This window comes from Caretta caretta, chromosome 9 (genome assembly GCF_965140235.1).
Source record: "Caretta caretta isolate rCarCar2 chromosome 9, rCarCar1.hap1, whole genome shotgun sequence".
NCBI classification, from domain to species: domain Eukaryota; kingdom Metazoa; phylum Chordata; order Testudines; family Cheloniidae; genus Caretta; species Caretta caretta.
In genome coordinates this window covers 88,549,935-88,570,146 of record NC_134214.1, presented here as the reverse complement: position 1 = coordinate 88,570,146, position 20,212 = coordinate 88,549,935, and the positions used below count along the sequence as shown (strand labels likewise).

The window sequence follows — 20,212 nt, the reverse complement described above, 5'->3', positions numbered from 1 at the left end:
AGGTCCAGCTGGGGAGTTCCCCACCTTCGAAGAGCTGGTGGGCCACTTCCAGGTGGAGGGACCACTCGTGCTGCAAGGAAAAGTCCCTGCTCAAGCGACCTGCCCTCTCGTTCCAGGTGCCCAATAGGTGGAAGGCCTTCAGGTGGATGTCGTCAGCTATACAGAAGTCCCACAGTCTGAGGGCTTCGTGGCAGAGGATCAGGCCCCGCCTTGCCTGTTGATATAGATCAGAGGCCGTGTTGTCCGTGAGGACCCTAACTACCCTGCCCTCCAGGTGCGAGCGGAAGGCCATACACACCAGCCGCACCGCCCTGAGCTCCTTGACATTTATATGTAGGGTCAGGTCTTGAGCCAACCACAGGCCTTGGGTCTGAAAGTTCCCCACATGGGCCCCCCAACCCAGGTCAGACGTGTCGGACACCAGCTCCAACGACAGGGCCCTGTCCCTGAACGGGACCCCTTGGAGCATGTTGTTTGGGGCAGACCACCACCGTAGGGAGGTGATCACAGAGTCCAGCACGGTGAGGACCTTGTCCATTCTGTCCATGGCCTGGGAAAACTTCGAGGCCAACCAGAACTGGAGGGGCCTCATCCTGAGTCTGGTGTGACGGACTACGTACGTGCATGCCGACATGTGACTTAAGAGTTGCAGGCAAACCCTGGCTGTTTTCACTGGAAACCTTGTGACCGAGTCGATGAGACCTTTCACGGTCTTGAATCTGTCTGGCAGGAGAGAGGCCCTGGCCGACACTGCGTCCAGGAGCACCTCGATAAACTCTATGCGTTGGACTGGGACTAAAGTGGACTTGGTGTTGTTTACCAACAGGCCCAAGGCAGTGCACGTGGACAGGAGGAGCATATTGTGATCCCTCACCTGCGACCGAGAGATGCCCTTGATAAGCCAATTATCCAGATAGGGAAATACCTGGACCCACCGCCATCTGAGGTAGGCCACTACCACCGACATGCATTCTGTAAACACCCTGGGGGCAGTGGACAGACCAAACGGGAGGACCGTGAATTGGTAATGATTCTGTCCCACCACGAAACGGAGGACGCGCCTGTGCTCTTCGAATTTGTGGATGTGGAAGTATGCATCCTGTAGATCAAGGGTAGAGTACCAGTCCCCGGGATCCAAGGAGGGGATGATGGAGGCCAGAGAGACCATGCAGAACTTGAGTTTCACCATGTACTGGTTCAGACCTCACAGGTCCAGCATGGGCCTGAGCCCCCCTTTGGTCTTTGGGATAAGGAAATAACGAGAGTAATACCCTTTGCCCATGAACTCCTCAGGCACCACCTCTATCACTCCTAGTCCAAGGAGCCGCCCCACCTCCTGCTCGAACAGAGCTTCGTGCGACGGGTCCCCCAAGAGGGATGGGGGTGGGGAGTAAGTAAACTGGAGGGTGTAAGCCAGGGAGATGGTGTTGAGGACCCATCGGTCCGAGGTTAGCCATGACCACTCTGGGAGGAAAGCACACAACTGGTTGGAGAAGGGTAGCTTTATTGGCCCATCAAAGGACGGCTACGAATGGACACTGGGCTGGCATAAGATCTGCTGCTGTCTCTGGACTGGGAGGAGCAGCGGTGCTGGGATCTACGACGGCCATGGGACCGCAATCTCGACTTGGAGGATTGGTACCGACGGTAACATCTGCTCCACAAACAGCCTCAATGGCAATCGATGCCCAGGGCTGCGATGTCTTGGCAGAGACTTGGAGAGGGAGTCCGAGCGGGAACAGCGACGACGACCGTGCCGTGACCGACTGTAGTACCCTCTCAGAGACGAGGACCTTTGGCGATGCCCGCCGCAGTTCTGTCAATATTCGCTCCTTGAGGACGAGCGGTGCCGAGAGTACCGACCAGATGGAATCCAGCCAGACAGTCTGGTGGGCGTCGAGAGAGATCCACATGGACTCTGCCCTAAGTGGTTGCTGGGCGGCGAACTGTGTTGGAAATGTTCCCTTGACCAAGACCGGTACAGGGCCGGAGGCGACTGCGGAGATCCCAGCGGCAGCTTGCCTCTGGAGCGTAGGGCCAACATCGGCGGCACTCCAGGCACCGGTATGGACATATCATCCTAGGCTGCCTGGAGGGTTTCAGGTGTGGATGGCATCCAGACATCCGGAGAGGCCGAAGGGGCTGGTGTGGATCAAGGACTGCCTGACATTGGCCTAACCTCCGTCCCAGACTTCCCTTGGTGCCGGTGCAAAGAGGGAGACTTCGTGGACGGGGAGCGGTGCCGACTGGTCGATGGCACTGGAGGGTTGCCGCATACTGATGCCATGGTGCCAGGTACCAGTTCAGAATGGCGTGCCGGAGTCAGGGTCAGCACCGACTCCATCAGGATGGCCTGGAGCCTAATGTCCCTTTCTCTTTTGGTCTGAGGCTTAAATGACTTGCAAATATTGCACCTTTCGCTGATATGGGTTTCTCCCAAACAGCGCAAACAGTCTGCATACGGGTTACTTCTTGGCATAGAACACCTACAAGAGCCGCACGACTTAAACCCCAGGACGCGGGGCATGCCCCAGCCAAGGCTCAGACTGACTGACTAAACAGCTAACTAACTACAGGTACTAACACACTGAACATCGAACAGTTCTGGGGACGAGCTACAGCAAAATCAGGAAGGCTAAATCACACCTGGAGTTGCAGCTAGCGTGGGATGTTAAGAGTAACAAAAAGGGTTTCTTCAGGTATGTTGGCAACAAGAAGAAAGCCAAGGAAAGTGTGGGCCCCTTCCTGAATGAGGGAGGCAACCTAGTGACAGAGGATGTGGAAAAAGCTAATGTACTCAATGCTTTTTTTGCCTCTGTCTTCACGAACAAGGTCAGCTCCCAGACTACTGCACTGGGCAGCACAGCATGGGGAGGAGGTGGCCAGCCCTCTGTGAGGAAAGAAGTGGTTCGGGACTATTTAGAAAAACTGGACGTGCACAAGTCCATGGGGCCGGATGCGTTGCATCCGAGAATTGGCGGATGTGATTGCAGAGCCATTGGCCATTATCTTTGAAAACTCATGGCGATCGGGGGAAGTCCCGGAAGACTGGAAAAAGACTAATGTAGTGCCAATCTTTAAAAAAGGGAAGAAGGAGGATCCTGAGAACTACAGGCCGGTCAGCCTCACCTCAGTCCCCGGAAAAATCATGGAGCATGTCCTCAAGGAATCAATTCTGAAGCACTTAGACGAGAGGAAAGTGATCAGGAACAGTCAGCATGGATTCACCAAGGGAAAGTCATGCCTGACTAATCTAATTGCCTTCTATGATGAGATAACTGGTTCTGTGGATGAAGGGAAAGCAGTGGACGTGTTATTCCTCGACTTCAGCAAAGCTTTTGACACTGTCTCCCACAGTATTCTTGTCAGCAAGTTAAAGAAGTATGGGCTGGATGGATGCACTACAAGGTGGGTAGAAAGTTGGCTAGATTGTCGGGCTCAACGGGTAGTGATCAATGGCTCCATGTCTAGTTGGCAGCTGGTATCTAGCGGAGTGCCACAAGGGTCGGTCCTGGGGCCGGTTTTGTTCAATATCTTCATTAATTATCTGGAGGATGGTGTGGATTGCACCCTCAGCAAGTTTGCGGATGACACTAAACTGGGAGGAGTGGTAGATACGCTGGAGGGTAGGGATAGGATACAGAGGGACCTAGACAAATTGGAGGATTGGGCCAAAAGAAATCTGATGAGGTTCAACAAGGACAAGTGCAGAGTCCTGCACTTAGGACGGAAGAATCCAATGCACCGCTACAGACTAGGGACCGAATGGCTAGGCAGCAGTTCTGCAGAGAAGGACCTAGGGGTAACAGTGGATGAGAAGCTGGATATGAGTCAACAGTGTGCCCTTGTTGCCAAGAAGGCCAATGGCATTTTGGGATGTAGAAGTAGGGGCATTGCCAGAAGACAGAGGGACGTGATCGTTCCCCTCTATTCGACATTGGTGAGGCCTCATCTGGAGTACTGTGTCCAGTTTTGGGCCCCGCACTACAAGAAGGATGTGGAGAAATTGGAGAGAGTCCAGCGAAGGGCAACAAAAATTATTAGGGGTCTGGAACACATGACTTATGAGGAGAGGCTGAGGGAACTGGGATTGTTTAGTCTACGGAAGAGAAGAATGAGGGGGGATTTGATAGCTGCTTTTAACTACCTGAAAGGGGGTTCCAAAGAGGATGGATCTAGACTATTCTCAGTGATAGCAGATGACAGGACAAGGAGTAATGGTCTCAAGTTGCAGTGGGGGAGATTTAGGTTGGATATTAGGAAAACTTTTTCACTAGGAGGGTGGTGAAACACTGGAATGCGTTACCTAGGGAGGTGGTGGAATCCCCTTCCTTAGAAGTTTTTAAGGTCAGGCTTGACAAAGCCCTGGCTGGGATGATTTATTTGGGATTGGTCCTGCTCTGGGCAGGGGGCTGGACTAGATGACCTCCAGAGGTCCCTTCCAACTCTGATATTCTATGATTCAAAGCTGGATCAGAGCACTTCCGAAGCACCTTCACTGGCAGCAAGAAGGAACTAAGGGTGGGGGGAGGGTGCAGTTCCCCTTATACCGTGCCAGGCAGGCGCCACTCCAGAGGCTGTGGGGGGGCGCTCCCCCTGTACAGGTACTGCTAGGGAAAAAACTTCTAGCACCGGTGCACGTGGCGAGCACGCACACCTGTTGTAGAATACACATGAGCAATCATTCGAAGAAGAACACAGATCCACAAAAAAGGATAAGAAATTATTCTAGTACATTACCAAGTTCAAGTTTCTATGGTGCTCATTACTGTAATAGCTGAGTATTTCGGTAAATATGTTTAAAATCTACATTAATGCTTGTTTTATGGCCTTTTCCCAAAATATCAGAATGTACTATGCTTCAAACCTCTTTTTAATGTATTTATTTTAGAGCACAATTCTACAATATTTTTAATTTGAATTACATTTATGAAAAAAAGCAAGCATACCAATAGGAAAACTTAGTTGTTAGCTCTGGAATCACACTGATGGTGATACTGATGGAGATTTACTAAGACACAAATGAGTGGGGGCTACTTTAGAAGCATGAATACTGCCATAGTTTTGTTGTTTTCTTTATGCAAAGTAAAGTTGCAGTAACAGCTATGAAATATGAAAAAAACATGTCTGAGGCGGAATAAGGAAAATTAAGTGATCACTCTATAAGGTACTACCAACATAACAGACCAATGCTGATTGCACACTGTGCCAACTGTAGTTTATTCTATAGATCAAAATCTAAAGGCACATGTGTAAAGCACATTTATACAATGGTTGAAAAATCTGTTTTTATGCTAGCACATACAGTAATGCACCCTTCAATTTCTCAGGTAATGTATAACATCCACACAAGATTAAAATTTCTCCACATAAAATACAAATGTAATCTTAGTGACAAATAAAAGATTCAAACCTTTCCTGAAGAGTCCTTGAGTTCGCTGAGGCTGTCCTGTAGAAAATGAATGGAGATGACACGTAAACTGGCATAATTTTCAGAAACCAGAGGAACTTTGGGAAGCAGGCTGTACCTTGAAACAAAAAACAACTACTCCTTCCAGAATAAATCTGATGTTAATATTTTATATTGAACAAAGCTAAAGCTAGAAAACAAAATTTACATCTCTTTCTAAACTAAATTATATCAGCAATATGATTCTTTAAACTACAAAAGTAAATTTGTTCCTATTAAATTTGTCATAAAAATATTTAAAAACCTCCCCTCCACCCACAAAGATTTCTGCAATATTTAAAGAAAAATATTCTTTAAATGAGTGAGCCACAGATGAAGAAAGATTTTAAAAATATATTAAATGCATATGTTCCATGAATAAAAATATATTAAATGTATCTTCTCCACTTATAGTTAAATGTGGTAGAAGTCCCCTAAAATAACTTTAGGTTTCATTTTGTAAAAAACAGATAGAGAAAAAAAATATTAAAAAAATATACTTGATGTTACAATTAAGTCCTTATCCTTTCCTGGTTCCTCAAAACTGATTATATGCACTTTTTAGTCTTATTTCTGCAAAATTAATTATTATTCTTTAAGTAACTCTTATACAGAAAAGATGTATTCTTTGAAAAAAGAAAACAAAACATTGGATTTTTAAGTTGGTAAGATGGTGAAGTTTTAAACACCCCACATAATCCATCACAGTGCTCTTGATGAAGTATTAGTAACTTACAGTTTTAAAGGTTCAACGTACTGCAAATTCAAAGATTCCATGAATTTAGATGGTTTAGAAATAAAATTAAATATGGAGCAAGGAATGGCTACCCTGAGTCTTCAAGTAGGCTACACCCACGGTATTGTGCTGCGCTTGAATGCTTGGGGTTTCTCTTTGCTGGGTGGTAGGCTTGGTTGCCACATCTGGTTTTATCGTAACGCAGGGCTCAACATGGTGGGAACCCACTGGAATATAAACAAACCTCGAAGGGAAGGTGCAACAGAAGCTGCATGCTCACTGAATATACACAACTACAGGAGAACTGATCACCAAGGAGACTTTAAAATGGAACTCCTTTCAAGACTCCTCCTTGGAAGGCACACATCGGTATGATGCTCATCAAGAAGCCTGATGAATTCAGAGGTATCCATATATCCCGTAACATCCAGAAAATCTTCAGTGCTATATATTCTTCAATATTAGTGCAGAAAAATATGCTCCATTCTGCTGCAAAGAATCATTTGCTTGTAGCTACCATTGCATTCCAAAAAAAACTGACTGCTTAAAACAATGAGGCACTTCTGTGTAAAAATTTTCTTGCATTTTTCAAACACTATTTACAAAATTTGTGCTAGGTCCTTGAAGCTTTATTTTTTCTAATTAAAAATATTTAATAGAAAAAAAGAGTCCACCAATAAAGAAAAGGAATGCATTTTCTAATGCAAGATAAAACCTCCAGTGGTTCCAGTATATACTTGGCACAAAACTTGAAGGAAGTCGGACACTGGCATTCCAAACTTGTGAGCCTAACATGGGCGCTGCCTTCCTCAGGCTATACTAACCTTTACTGTTGAGGAATGTGATGGAGAAGAATGGGTATCAACTTTGCGACGTTTTTGTTCTAAAAAAAAAAAAGGAAGAAATAAATAAATAAGAAGCAGTAAGCATTAAAACCCTAGCAAGAGGGGATAAAATCTGATTACATTACTTTGCAAAATACCAAAGCAGTTTAAAGTTAGAATTAAAATTTTACTGTTGGAGGATTAAATGCATTGATTATCATCAGGAGAAAGTAACAGGCCTGATCCCATGGATTCCATAATTTCTCATCTGCAGAATCCCAGCTGCAAAATTGTGCTTTAGTGTTTAAACTTTCATTTAAAATAATCTGTGTTTAGTGCTCAAGGTTATGATGAAAACCTTGAAAATGTGGAACAAGTGGAAACTGATGCAGACCCATATTTCTGGGTTTGCAAATAGCCTAAAAACAATTGTTCTGAGATGCGAAGTACCTCATTCACCTAAACAGGCTGCTAACACCAAAACCTTAAGATGTTAACTTAAAAGTCCACATTGTTAACTATTTCACTGATGACAATTTTAGTAGAAACTATTCCAAACAGTTTTCCACATCTTCTGCAGGTGCTAAAAGCCCCAGCTGTTGCCTACCCAGATGCCAAAAACTCCAGCTTTCCTCCAAAAACTTCCATATGTTGTTTGTAATACATTCTCAATACAGGTTTCAGAGTAGCAGCCATGATAGTTTGTATCCACAAAAAGAAAAGGAGGACTTGTGGCACCTCAGAGACTAACAAATTTATTTGAGCATAAGCTTTCCTAAGCTACAGCTTACTTCATCGGATGCAAAAACAGACTCCAAGGAGAGACTGCTGAATTGGAATTAATTTGCAAACTGGATACAATTAACGTAGGCTTGAATAAAGACTGGGAGCGGCTGTGTCATTACACAAAGTAAAACTATTTCCCCTTGTTTATTTCTCCCCCCTCTTGTTCTAGTCAACTGCTGGAAATGGCCCACCTTGATTATCACTACAAAAGGTCCCCGCCCCTCTCCCCCGGGCTGGTAATAGCTCACCTTTCCTGATCACTCTTGTTACAGTCTGTATGGTAACACCCATTGTTTCATGTTCTCTGTGTATATAAAATCTCCCCACTGTATTTTCCACTATATGCATCCGATGAAATGAGCTGTAGCTCACAAAAGCTTATGCTCAAATTTGTTAGTCTTTAAGGTGCTACAAGTACTCCTATTCTCAATACAAAAATTTTTGCAGAACTCAGATTGTTTTTGCTGTAGAGTATATGATACCTCAACTACAGCAAGCAAGCAAACAATCAATACACATTTCCATGTGTAACCTATTACTACACGATCACAACACAATTTAGAATCTTCACAAGGATGTGCTACAAGAGATATTCATATGAAACCATATTTGAAATTCTTAAAGGCAGTGGGCCCTATAATACTCTGCTCTCACTGAAAGTGGTGGGAACAGAAAACACCTCCCCCACAGTTTGCTTACTAATGCTGGAAGTGACAATCTTTTTAACTACCTGGCACCAAAAAGTTGAAAAGAAAAGGGTCTTTTATGATTAGATGCTAATTAGCATATAGACAGGTTTCAGAGTAGCAGCCGTGTTAGTCTGTATTCGCAAAAAAAAAAAGGAGTACTAGTGGCACCTTAGAGATTAACAAATTTATTTGAGCATAAGCTTTCGTGAGCTACTTCATCGGATGCAGGTTTCAGAGGAACAGCCGTGTTAGTCTGTATTCGCAAAAAGAAAAGGAGTACTTGTGGCACCTTAGAGACTAACAAATTTATTTTAGCATGAGCTTTCGTGAGCGACAGCTCACTTCAGTGAGCTGTCGCTCACGAAAGCTTATGCTCAAATAAATTTGTTAGTCTCTAAGATGCCACAAGTACTCCTTTTCAAGTAGCACATAGTTACTCTCCTTCTGCCTACCCCCAAACCATTTTTAGGTATTAAGCAGCTTTCAAAGTTTCTGTACATTATTGAAAAGGCAGCTTAAAAAAAAAAAAAAAGTTTAATTTACCCCTTTCAGACTCTGATGTTTCTGATCGGGGAACAGGTGACTTCAAGGACCCAGCTACTGACAATTTTTCTCCTCCTTTAATATTTTCCTTGGATTTCATATCCTTCGCTACATCTTTTTCTCTGGATGGCTCCTTTTCTCTCTCCTTTTCTGCAGCAAACTTTGACTCAGCGTTGGTAACAACTGTCTTGGATTTTTCCTCTTTTGGTGTTTTTTCTTCTTTCTTGGCTTTTTCCTTCTCTTTGTCAGATTTTGGTGTTTTCTCCTTGATCTCTCTCGTTTTATCATCTTTGTTTGCCCGTTCTTCCTTTGGTTTATCTTTTCCATCCTTTCCAAGTGCCTTGGCCTCGGGAATGGCAGCCGGAGTCTTTTCTTTTTTTTCTTTATCTTTTTCCTTCCCACTTTTTTCTTTCTCATCTTTTTCTTTAATAATTTTGCTGCATAAAAAAAGCCCAATGAGTGTTCAATATCAAAACTAGCTTCAGTTTTCATAATCAAATGCAAATCAGTTTTTACTTTTCATGATTAAGACAAAAAACCCTTTTCAAAATGCTAAATAAGTGACAAATTCCTGTCTCTCAATATTCTTCCGCTCATCTTCATAGCAACAAACCAGTACCTTTCTTCTAGCTAAAATGGGAGGATACAGGAAACAATGCTATTACATGACTAGCAGGGTTCTGAGGCACACAGAACTAGTAGCCATTACAAAACATTAATGTTTCTGACTCAAGGTTATTCCAGCCCAGCAGCTATGTAACAATGACTATGAGTACATCCAGGCAGCAAGTGAACACCCGCTGCTGGTCCAGGTCAGCCGATATGGGCTTGCGGGGCTCTCACTCCAAGGCTGTAAAATTGCTGGGTAGACATTCAAGTCCAGGCTGGAGCCTGAGCTTTGCAATCCCGCATGGGGGGATGTACCCAGAGCCCAGGCTCCAGCCTGAGCCCAAATGTCTACACAGCAATATTGAGCCTCGCAGACCAGCCACGGCTGTGCCACGAGTCTTTTATTCCAGTGTAGTCATACCCACCAATTACAAGTACCCAATTAGAGCAGCTACCAAGTACTCGTTGTGAGATGTCTAGCCCACTCTAACAGATTTCAAGGATTGGGTTCACAGTATTTAAAATGGATCTTTAAGTTCAGCATATTAGATACGATTATTTCTTTAGTGAAGCTTTATTCATTTAACTTAGTATAGTTTCGTTGCATAATTTGGGAGAAAAGCATTCCATTTATCAGTCTTCACTTGCAATTCCTTTATCTAGTGGATCAAAAGGATATAATTTGCAGATTTCTACAGCACAAAGTAGAGAAGATCATTTTCACCTCTGTTAAAAAAACCCTTAAGAATAGATAGGTCACTTTCAAATGTAATTTCACGATTCTGCAGTCAGACAATGAACTGAAGAATAGATTTCTCACCTGTTAGAAGCACTGTTTCCATTGCTTGTCGTCACTTTTGGTGTTGCATTGGCGGCTTTATTAATAACTTTCACAGCACCCTGAGTTTTCTCCTTTAGTTTGTCTATTGAAAAAGATGCTAAACTTAATCTACTGAGTTAGTACTTTGGCTCAATGCTATAGCAACCACTTGAACATATAATACTTCAAAATTCATTTAAAATTAGGCTTAATTTATTGACAGCTAAAATTGATCAAGATGTATTTGTCAATAACGAAGGATTAACAATATTTTAAAAAAAGCACAAAGAAACCCAACATGTAATGGACCCTGTTAGTTTTACAATTTGAAGGTTAAACCACACAATACTAAAAGTCAATTTAAAAAAAGGGTCAGAATTATAGCACTAAAAGAATTCTCTTTTAAAATGGATGGCTTACCAGTCTCCTCAGTAGTGCTTTCTTCCAGTTTAGCTGCATTTATTGTGAGTGATGCAGGCAGCCCAGCACCACCTGGCCCATTTTGCACTGTTGCAGCTACAGCATTCCTGGCAGGTGGGTCTTTGTGATGGAATTCATTTTCCGGTACCATATAAGGCTTTCTACTTTTCAATTGCCCAGAATAGCTGAAAGTCGCACAGTGTGTTAAATATGCACAAACATAAAGCAAAATATAAACATGGGTTACTGTTTAAAAAGATTATTCGAGTAGTTTGCAAATTATTTAGCACTTCTTTGAAAATGATCTGCAGTATTCTCTTTCTCCTTCTATTACTACCATCGGTTCTTTAAAGAACCTGACCTTCTAACCTCTGCCATCTAAAAACCTTCAAAGAAATAAGCCAGTGATTTTGTGTTACACTTATAGTTTTGAAGCTTTGCTAAATCAACGACAGTGACGAAATAAAATACCTTTCCAGCAACCAAGACAAACATGGATAATTTTGCATTCACCACATCATGAAAAAATAACCATAATTAAACAGCAAAGTATTGTTTTATTTAACCTTCTAGAACTGCACATGCCTAGACTAAGTAACTGTGTAATCTTACAGCTATAACCCCTGTCTTTCATTGTCTTACTCTCCCTCCGGCTACTTATTACCACCACTGGTCCTGCTTAAAATTATATTATAAGCTCTCCAGGGCAGGGATTGTTACTTTCTTTTGTCCTGCGGAGAACCTAGCACACTTAATCATCATTATCCAGTACAAACCAGGAGCCTCAACTTGCACCAGCCTCAAAACAACAGGATTGCAAGATCTTCCAAGATACAGCAAAAGCCAAATGTGTCAAGACTGGATGAGTTCTGAGCCTTTGGAATCCTTTCATCATCCATTTAAATCTCTTTTTAAAGTAAGTTGTTGTTACCCCATAGCTAATGCATATAGATCAGGTCTCTTCTCTTTCTCTTCCTGACAGATCTTATGTACTCTTCTTTCCAAGGCCTGACCCAGGTTCAGAACTTTTGGATACCAGGGAAGGATTTTGGTCAGCACAATCAGGATATTTCTGATATGTGTATATTCGCCTGTTTCAAGGCAGTGTACAGAAGCCTAGAATACAAGGTACAAAATACAATCAAAGTAGTTCTCATTAATACTTGCAAAAGTGGGTCATATCAACTTAACACCCTTTATTTACCTTAGTTAATTTATAGTGCCATTTGTGTACTACATGTCGAAAGTTCTCATAATCTAACTGATCAGCTTTGTTCCCACCATCAAATCCAGTTGCCCGTAATATGGTAAGGAAGCCTGGATAGTTGCCACATTCCTACATGTATGTAAAAAGAAAAGTAAAAAGTTAACCTTATTCAGTCAGCGGATTAAAATAATTTAACTTTTGCTGAAGTTTTAACATAACTGAAGCACATTACTTTCACTAACTCTGGTATATGTAAAGTTTAAAACATTCACATTTAGCAACATTTATACAGGTATATTACTCTTCAACATGTTTCAACAAATCCTGCATCTTGGTAGGCGGTTAGACTAGATGACCCTTGTGGTCCCTTCTAACCCTCTGGTTCTATAATTCTATGTTGGTGCAGATGTGTATTTCACTCAGCTGTGCACACCCAATGCACAGAAGCCGGATAACTGTGTTTAGCAGAATTTGTTGGGACAACAAATGCACAACCACAGGTCTCCTCATGGCCCCTACCAAGGCTATTTCAGAGTGGTGCTATCCAGACCCACTTCAGTTCCTATGAACCAGAATCTATGTCTGAAGACTCTGATGCAGCGGGAACGGAGGGAGAATCATGGAACACATCTTCACCCACATCTTGAAGAACAATTTACAGTTCAAGTAAAGTAACAAGATTTTTCTTCATCAAGTTGTTGCAGACTAATATTCCCCTCAGAGTATAGCTTACACAGCAACTCGACACCAGTGGCTGGCCCATGCTAGTGTTCACGGGGCTCAGGGTGCAGGGCTGTTTCATTACTGTGTACACTTCTGGGCTCAGGCTGGATCCCAGGCCATTGGACCCTGCAGAATGGGAAGGTTCTAGAGCTCGGGCTCCAGCCCAAGCCCAGAAGTGTACACAGCAATGAAACAGCCCCGCAGCCCGAATTGGCTGGCATGGGTTTTTCTTTGCTGTGTAGGTATACCTTCAGAGGATTTGCAAGCAGTAATGGAAGGAGCTGAGGTTTAGAGTCTACTTAAATAGTGACTACAGAGTTGCTCTTCCAAATTTTGCATCAGACCTAGATGCAGATGTGATAACACAGTTTGATAAAGGTATGCATGGAGGACCAAGCAGAAACACTGTATATGTCCAATATGGGAACATCCCTGAGAAATGCAACTTGAAGCAGCTTGGGTCTTTGTTGAATGAACCAAGAGCCTTTGTGGAGCTGTGGTATTTGTCATGCATATGCTTTGTTGTGCAGGAAGTAATCCATCCGGAGATTGTCTGTGCCGAAATCACTTGACCTCTCATCTTGTCCACGTAGGAGACAAAAAGCCAGAGTAATAATCAAAATGGTATAGTCCCGTCCAAATATAACTCTCAGGCTTATTTTACACCCAAAATACAAAGTCACCGTTCTTCTGCATTCGCGCATGGCTTAGAAAAAAAATACAGACAAGTACATTGTTTGGTAATAGTGAAACCACTTTAGCCAAAAATTTTGGATGCCACCTGAAGGCTAGTTTGCCTTTGAATAACTGAGTACATGGAAGTTCTGCAGTTAGGGCCTGCAGTTCACTTACCCTCCCTCATAAGGTTACAGCAATAAGAAAGGATGTCTTTTGGCAAAGAAGGAACAGAGAACAGATTGCTAGAGGCTCAAATGGAGGCCCCTTGAGGGCAGGAAGTACAGCGTTAAGGTCCCAAAGGGCTACTGCTTCCTTTACAGGTGGGAAGAGGCAGACAACCACTATAGGGAATACACCTAGTTCCCTTGGATTGGGCGATGGAATGCTGAGATCACTGCCAAGTGGACCCTCAATGAGCTGAGACGGGGCCTGGTGATCTAAGATGTAACAGGGAATTTAAAGTGTCCTGAATCCAGGTAAGTACCAGACAAATTTCCCAAGCCAAAGACTGACGGAAAAGCATTTCCACTTGGCCAAACAGGTTGATCTACTTGAAACTGCTGAACTACCTCTGAACAGCTCTTTCCCCCCCGAATCTAACCATGCAGCATCCATGCTGAGGCGCAAACTGTACAGACCTGATGCCACAGCTAACCTTCATAGCCTTTCTGTCCAATCTCCCCTATCTCTTTTCCTTCCGGAAGGTCTTCCTTCTGGGAAATTGGACAGAAAGGCTATGAAGGTTGGAGAAAAAACAATGTCTTGACCAGGCTAGTGCAATGAGTATCAATTTGGTGTGATCCAGCTTCAACTTGAGAACGATCTGGGGGATGAGCGCAACGGGGGGGGAAGGCATACAGTAGTGCTGACTCCCAGTTCAGTTGGAAGGCATCAGTCAGAACGCATGGATTGCAATCCACTCAAGAGCAAAACTGACGGTACTTCTTGTCTTTTGTTGCAAATAGGTCAACAGACAGAATGCCCTAGTCCCTGAAGAAGTGTCTCAGAATGCTGCTCTTCATGGCCCACTCATGATTCTCAGAGAAATTCCTGCTGAACTGATCAGCCAACTGATTCTGGGCACCCAGTAAGTGGATGGCTGAGACAACGATGTCATCTTTGATGCAAGAGTGGCAAAACTTTATCACTTCCTGAAGAGCTAGCTGGACCAGGCTCCACCCTATCTGTTCACACAGTACATTGTGGTGGTATTGTCAGTAAGAGTGTGAACTGATGTGCCACTGATGTGTGGGAGAAAGGCTCAGCACGTACTGTAAATTTCTCAAAGCTCTAGGACATTGATATGTAATGATGCTTCCTATTCTGTCCACAAAGCTTGGGCTACTAACACCTCTATATGCACTCTGCTACCTATTGTCGAGGCATCAGTAACTATGGTCTTGGCCAGTGGAGGTTGAGCGAAGGGCACACCCTCACATGTGAGATTATTCTGATCTGTCCACCAGTTTAGGGACTCCAGGATAATCTCACATGTTGAACTACTAAGTACACAAAGCCATGTGACCTAGCAACCTCAAGCATGCACAAACCATGGTTGAGAAGTGAGATCTGAGGGGCAGATATAGGCAACAAACTGAAACCATTCATGTAGGAGAAAGGCCGTTGAACTCGTAAAGCCTAGTAGGACTCAAAGAACTCAATTTTTTGTGTTGGAAGTAAAGTGGACTTTCCTTTGTTCAAGATCAGCCCGTCAATAGAAGAAAGATAGCATGAATTGGACACGATGGAGGACTGGACTTTCAGACTTGCTCCTGACTAGTCAATCATCCAGCTAAGGGAAATCATTCACCCGAGAAAGGCTGCCACTATGGTCCTGCATTTGATGAATACAGACAGTATTGAGGAGTACTGTGTGTTGATAATGCTGACCCATTCTATGAATCTCAGATACTTCCTGTGGTTTGATAAAGCTGCTATATGGAAGCAGGCATCTTGAAGATTGAGGGCAGCAAACCAGTCATGATTCAACAAGTGGAGAATTGTCGCTTGGTTGACCATGTGGGATCTTATATATCTGATGTATTTTTTGAGACTTTGGTGGTAAAGTATAAGTCTCAGCCCGCCCTTGGACTTGGGGATCAGAAAGTAATGTGAATAGAGCCTCTTACCCCAATGTTGTACAGCAACTCTTTCTATGGCTGCTGAAGCTCGTAGCCTGAAAGTCTTGAAATAGCAGCAACTCAAGAGATGGGTCCCTGAAAAGGGACAAAGTAGGGGGCTGGCTTGGAATTGGATAGTGTGTTCCAACACAGTGCTTGAGACCCATCTGTCTGTGGTTATTGCTTCACAAGCCGTGTAGCTGTGGGACTGGGGGATATGACTGGAAGATTGCTGATGACAGGAATACTGACCTTGAAACAGGTCAAATAGTCTATTTGCCCAAAGCTGATGGTTAGAGGCGGAGCCAGAGGACCTTCTCTGTAATTTGTGCCTCCTCTTGGAAAAGTCTTGCTGCCTAGAAGCATAAGTTGGTTGTCTGAAATACGGCTGGGAGCACTGACGGAATTGTTGCCCATGTTGTTGTCCCCTAATGGTTGGGGTACAGATGCCAATGTAATGTAGCTTGAGAGTTTGATCAGACTTTTCAAAAAAGCAGGAACCACACATAGAAAGGGAGGTCTTTTATACGTAGTTACAATTTAGCGCAATACATGTCTGCAACCATTTGAAGAAGAAATGCCTGCTTTTGGGAGAGTGGAAGAGAGGTGTGCACATCTCTCACCTTTGCTCCATTTTAACTTGCTTCTGACAGAGCTATCGAGCAAGTTTCATCATTCTCACATGTTATCTTCATGACTGACTGTGGTTAATCTGAGATATATTTACCTTTTAATCCGTATGCAGTTTTCAAAGCACTTAAACTTTGATAAGTTAAGCCTCCTCCAACTCAACTTAGATATAGATGGATGAAAAGTATGATTCAGTAAGCAGAAGTGTTCAAAATGTATGCACGGAATTCCTTTCCCATCACAGAAATCCTGCCTTCAAGTATCAGCAAAGTTTTATAATGCATGAAGTTTAAAATTAGAAAACTAGAAAAACAATCGTACTTCATGTTTTTACTGCATTAATACTTTTACAGCAACCATTTTTATTGGGCCTGGCATAGCAGTAGTAATCATATGATTATTCATGAAACAGACTACAATTTAACAGCTTTACATACCTTTTCATATATGTTTCTATCACTGTGCCACCTAGTCACAGTCTCTAGCATACAGCACAGAAACCTGCCATATCTACTAGCTTCATTTTCAGTGCAACTTGCTACTGTATATATTATATCTGAGAAAACCTGTAAAGAACAGAAACAATAGTCAGGCTATGTAACATGAAATCAAAATTATTTAAAAAAATCAAACCCAACTGCTTTAGTTTTCATACTTCATGTTCATAAGGTTACTAGAATACAAAGAACCAATTCCACCTTGAACTCTGAACTCCCTTTCTTTTCTTATCAGTTATTACCTTAACTCATCTCATTGAGCTTGGGTAATAGACATATGTAAACTGTTGCTGATTGTATAAACAAAATGTAGTTCTACTCTGAGTATTACAGAATAAAGGCATTGTGGACATCCCATACTTACTATCTATCCATGACTCTACATTGAACACATGAAGTTTACAAGTAGATGGTTTTTCTAACTGTGAGGCCTTTAAACTCTACCTTGGATCTGAAAGTCTAGCAGGGTTTTTGGCTCTTGCTTATATATAGTTTCCCACAAAGTAAATTATGCCCTCAGTGACACCTTTTGTGACACCAATACCTTCAACAGAGCTGCACAGGTAATGAATTTGCTGGATAATAGAAGCTTAGTAAATAATATTGTTGCTGCATAAGAAGAAATAGAATCCAGCTACTGGCCGTGCTGGCTCTCCAAGACTACGAGGAGTACAAAAGCAGTAAAAATGTACTTTTGTCAGAAATGGGAGCAGATAAAACTCTGAATACATGAAGTGCAGATCTGATGAGTAAGAAAGTGCCATTTTTAAAAAGTCATTTCAGAGTAAACCCAAATATTAAAGTTGTATTCCCATGCCAAAAGTAAAACTGGACCCATTCTGGCTCAGCCAAACAGCTGAATGTTCCCCACAAAAAACAATACAAGAAGAATTTAGGATAATGTTTACTGTACAACCATATAAATCACCCACTTAAATAAGACTCTTATTCCAGTGTGTTCCATCATGGCAAGTCACTTACCCAACCACTCCCATAAGAAGCCAGGCTCACATTTTACATGAATGATTCTAATGTCCTAAAACATTGTGGTTTATACAAATGAGGCTGTACTCTAACAATAAGTACCATTTCAAAGCCAAGTACTGGAAACACTCATCTGGAGATCGGGATTACTTCCGATCTCCAGATGACTGTTTCCAGTACTTGGCTCTGAAATGGCAACCCTTAACAACTTTCTCTGGCTGATCTCATTAACCAGGGAAGTCCTCCTTGCACACCCTGCTGATTGGATGCCATTCCCATGTGATCGTCCCCTGGAAATAAGGCTTTCTTAAGCAGCACAAAAAGGCAAAATCTGTATTGTATAGTTACTTTTCAGGGAGACATTTTCTCAAGACAGAAATTAGAATCTGTGGTTGCCAAGCAGGGTGGATAACAAATGAGGATTTAAAAAAAAAAAATCAAAATTGGATTAGTTTTATTTAAATGGGTTTTTTCATTTAAGTAAGATTTATTTTTTAAAATTAAAACAATCTAAAATTAAACGTGAAACTGACAACCTCTGTTCAGGCCTAAACTTATTATAGTTTATTAAAATAATTTAAATACAAAAAATATTAAGCAGTATGTGTTAGCTGCTCTTTTAATTCCAATTTCCAGTCACATAGAGCTTAACACAAAATCACAAGTAAAAAATTAATCTAGTTAATAAGAAATACATTTAAAAATTAAGAAGCAGAATAGATGTAATTTAAGCTATATAATGTTTAAATAAATGTATTACATATAATGTATCCTCCTGGTTAGCAAAAAGCAGGACCAAATTTAGTGTAAGGACTATATTAACTGCAAATCAACGTTTTAATGGTTACCAAACAATAAGAATCAACTTTTCTTTAGGAAAATAACTAATACATACAAATGGGAAACAATTTAAAAACAGTTATCAAGTTTCCTGCTTAGTGATTTCAATTGCTTTGATTTAAATCATTTCATCCTGCTGCAGAACCAGAGAAGTTCACAGATCTCCCATGGTCTAAAAGACACAGGATACATACTTGGTCTAAATAGACCACCTCTCTTCACACTGAGTTTCTTAGTTATGGTACTTCATATTAGTGCCCAGGAAACCCAACATGGATTACCAAATTGTGCAAATTAGTGAGTTAAAAACAAAAGTCAGTGGTACTGATTTGTAAATTAGCTTTCAGCAGTGCAAGCTTGACCTGGTACCAAAATATAAGTTGCATTATCTTTGTCTTGTATGAGGCGCGGTGGTGTGTGCCTGTAATCCCAGCTACTTGGGAGGCTGAGGCTGGCAGATTGCTCAGGGGTTCTGGACTGCGGTGCACTATGCCGATTGGGTGTCTGGTGCCACTGACAGCCTGACCAACAGGTGGCTGAAGGACTGTCTAGAAAAACACAAATGATGTGTTTTGATCTGCGCTCTCTCTGTGAGGGCTGATGGACTGAATCGACCAAGGTGATTATCTTTGCCTTGTATATCACTACCATCTATATAGAGCAATGCAATATTGGGCAGGCAAGGTGGAGGATGACACCTTGGCTCAGCAAAGATGGAGCATGCTTTCTGGGGCTTAGGGACAAGAACAAAGGGAAAGGGAAGGTTTGCAGGAAAAACCTTTAGAAGTACATAACGATATGTTCCTTGAATTTTAACTTGTACTTTGTCTATTTCTTTTTATCTGATTTTTTTGACGGTAAGCTCTTCAGGGCAGGTACAGATAGTTTCCTATGTTTGTAGAGTGCTTAGTTCAATGGGGTCCCGGTCTTGATGGGGACCCTTTAAGTGCTATGGTAATAATGATAAACGCAGATTCTGGAATTGGAATATATCTAGAGATTCTGTTGATGCACAGTGTCTTTTCACATGGAAAAAGGATGTGACAAATAGTAATCTTGCAAAAACAGAGTTTTAATAGACTTGTAATATTCACTTAAAAGAAAACAACACAGCTCCAACAAATTCCGGTTACTTACTCTATCATAACAGAGAAGTGTGGAAAAATTGGGTGTTTTCTGTTGATGCACCAGTTCTACAAAGTGAGCACAGTAAACAGCATCGATTGCAGAAAAAATGCAGCGAGGAAATATACACAACTGTAGAAATTTTGTGATAGTCTCATTTTTGGTTGATTCTTCAAAAACAAAAATAAAGAGACAAAGAAGGGAAGTCTTTTATGGCAACATCAATTGTACATAATGCAGCTAACATTCAAACAAAACCCACAAAATGAACTCAATCACACATGCTTCAGAAATATAGTGTGCATTATAATACGTTTTAACATCCCAAATTTCCTTTCAAACTACGCAGGGAAAACTCTCAAACCAGATAGATAATCCCTAGTAAGATACCAAGAAAACTAACAGATAAAATGTATTCATTAACCATGAATATTTTTCTCCATTATATACAAGAGCTGACTCAGAACCACCTCACACTAATTTGCTCTAGTGACTGGAAGACACAATGCAGATGATCAGATTTAGCAAAGAA

At 42.0% G+C, this 20,212-nt stretch overlaps 1 protein-coding gene across 2 annotated transcripts in view; it reads right to left on the bottom strand.

Moving 5' to 3' along the window:
* THOC2 (THO complex subunit 2) overlaps positions 1-20,212 on the bottom strand; it is a 110,125-nt gene that overhangs the window by 21,778 nt on the left and 68,135 nt on the right. For both annotated transcript variants that reach the window (XM_048863133.2, XM_048863134.2), the window contains 9 exons: positions 19,693-19,850; positions 16,672-16,800; positions 12,081-12,212; positions 11,808-11,992; positions 10,877-11,061; positions 10,457-10,559; positions 9,028-9,464; positions 7,010-7,068; positions 5,414-5,449 (listed from right to left, as the gene is read on the bottom strand). In XM_048863133.2, coding sequence (XP_048719090.2) covers positions 5,414-5,449; positions 7,010-7,068; positions 9,028-9,464; positions 10,457-10,559; positions 10,877-11,061; positions 11,808-11,992; positions 12,081-12,212; positions 16,672-16,800; positions 19,693-19,850 — 1,424 coding nt within the window. The remainder of the gene's footprint in view (positions 1-5,413; positions 5,450-7,009; positions 7,069-9,027; positions 9,465-10,456; positions 10,560-10,876; positions 11,062-11,807; positions 11,993-12,080; positions 12,213-16,671; positions 16,801-19,692; positions 19,851-20,212) is intronic.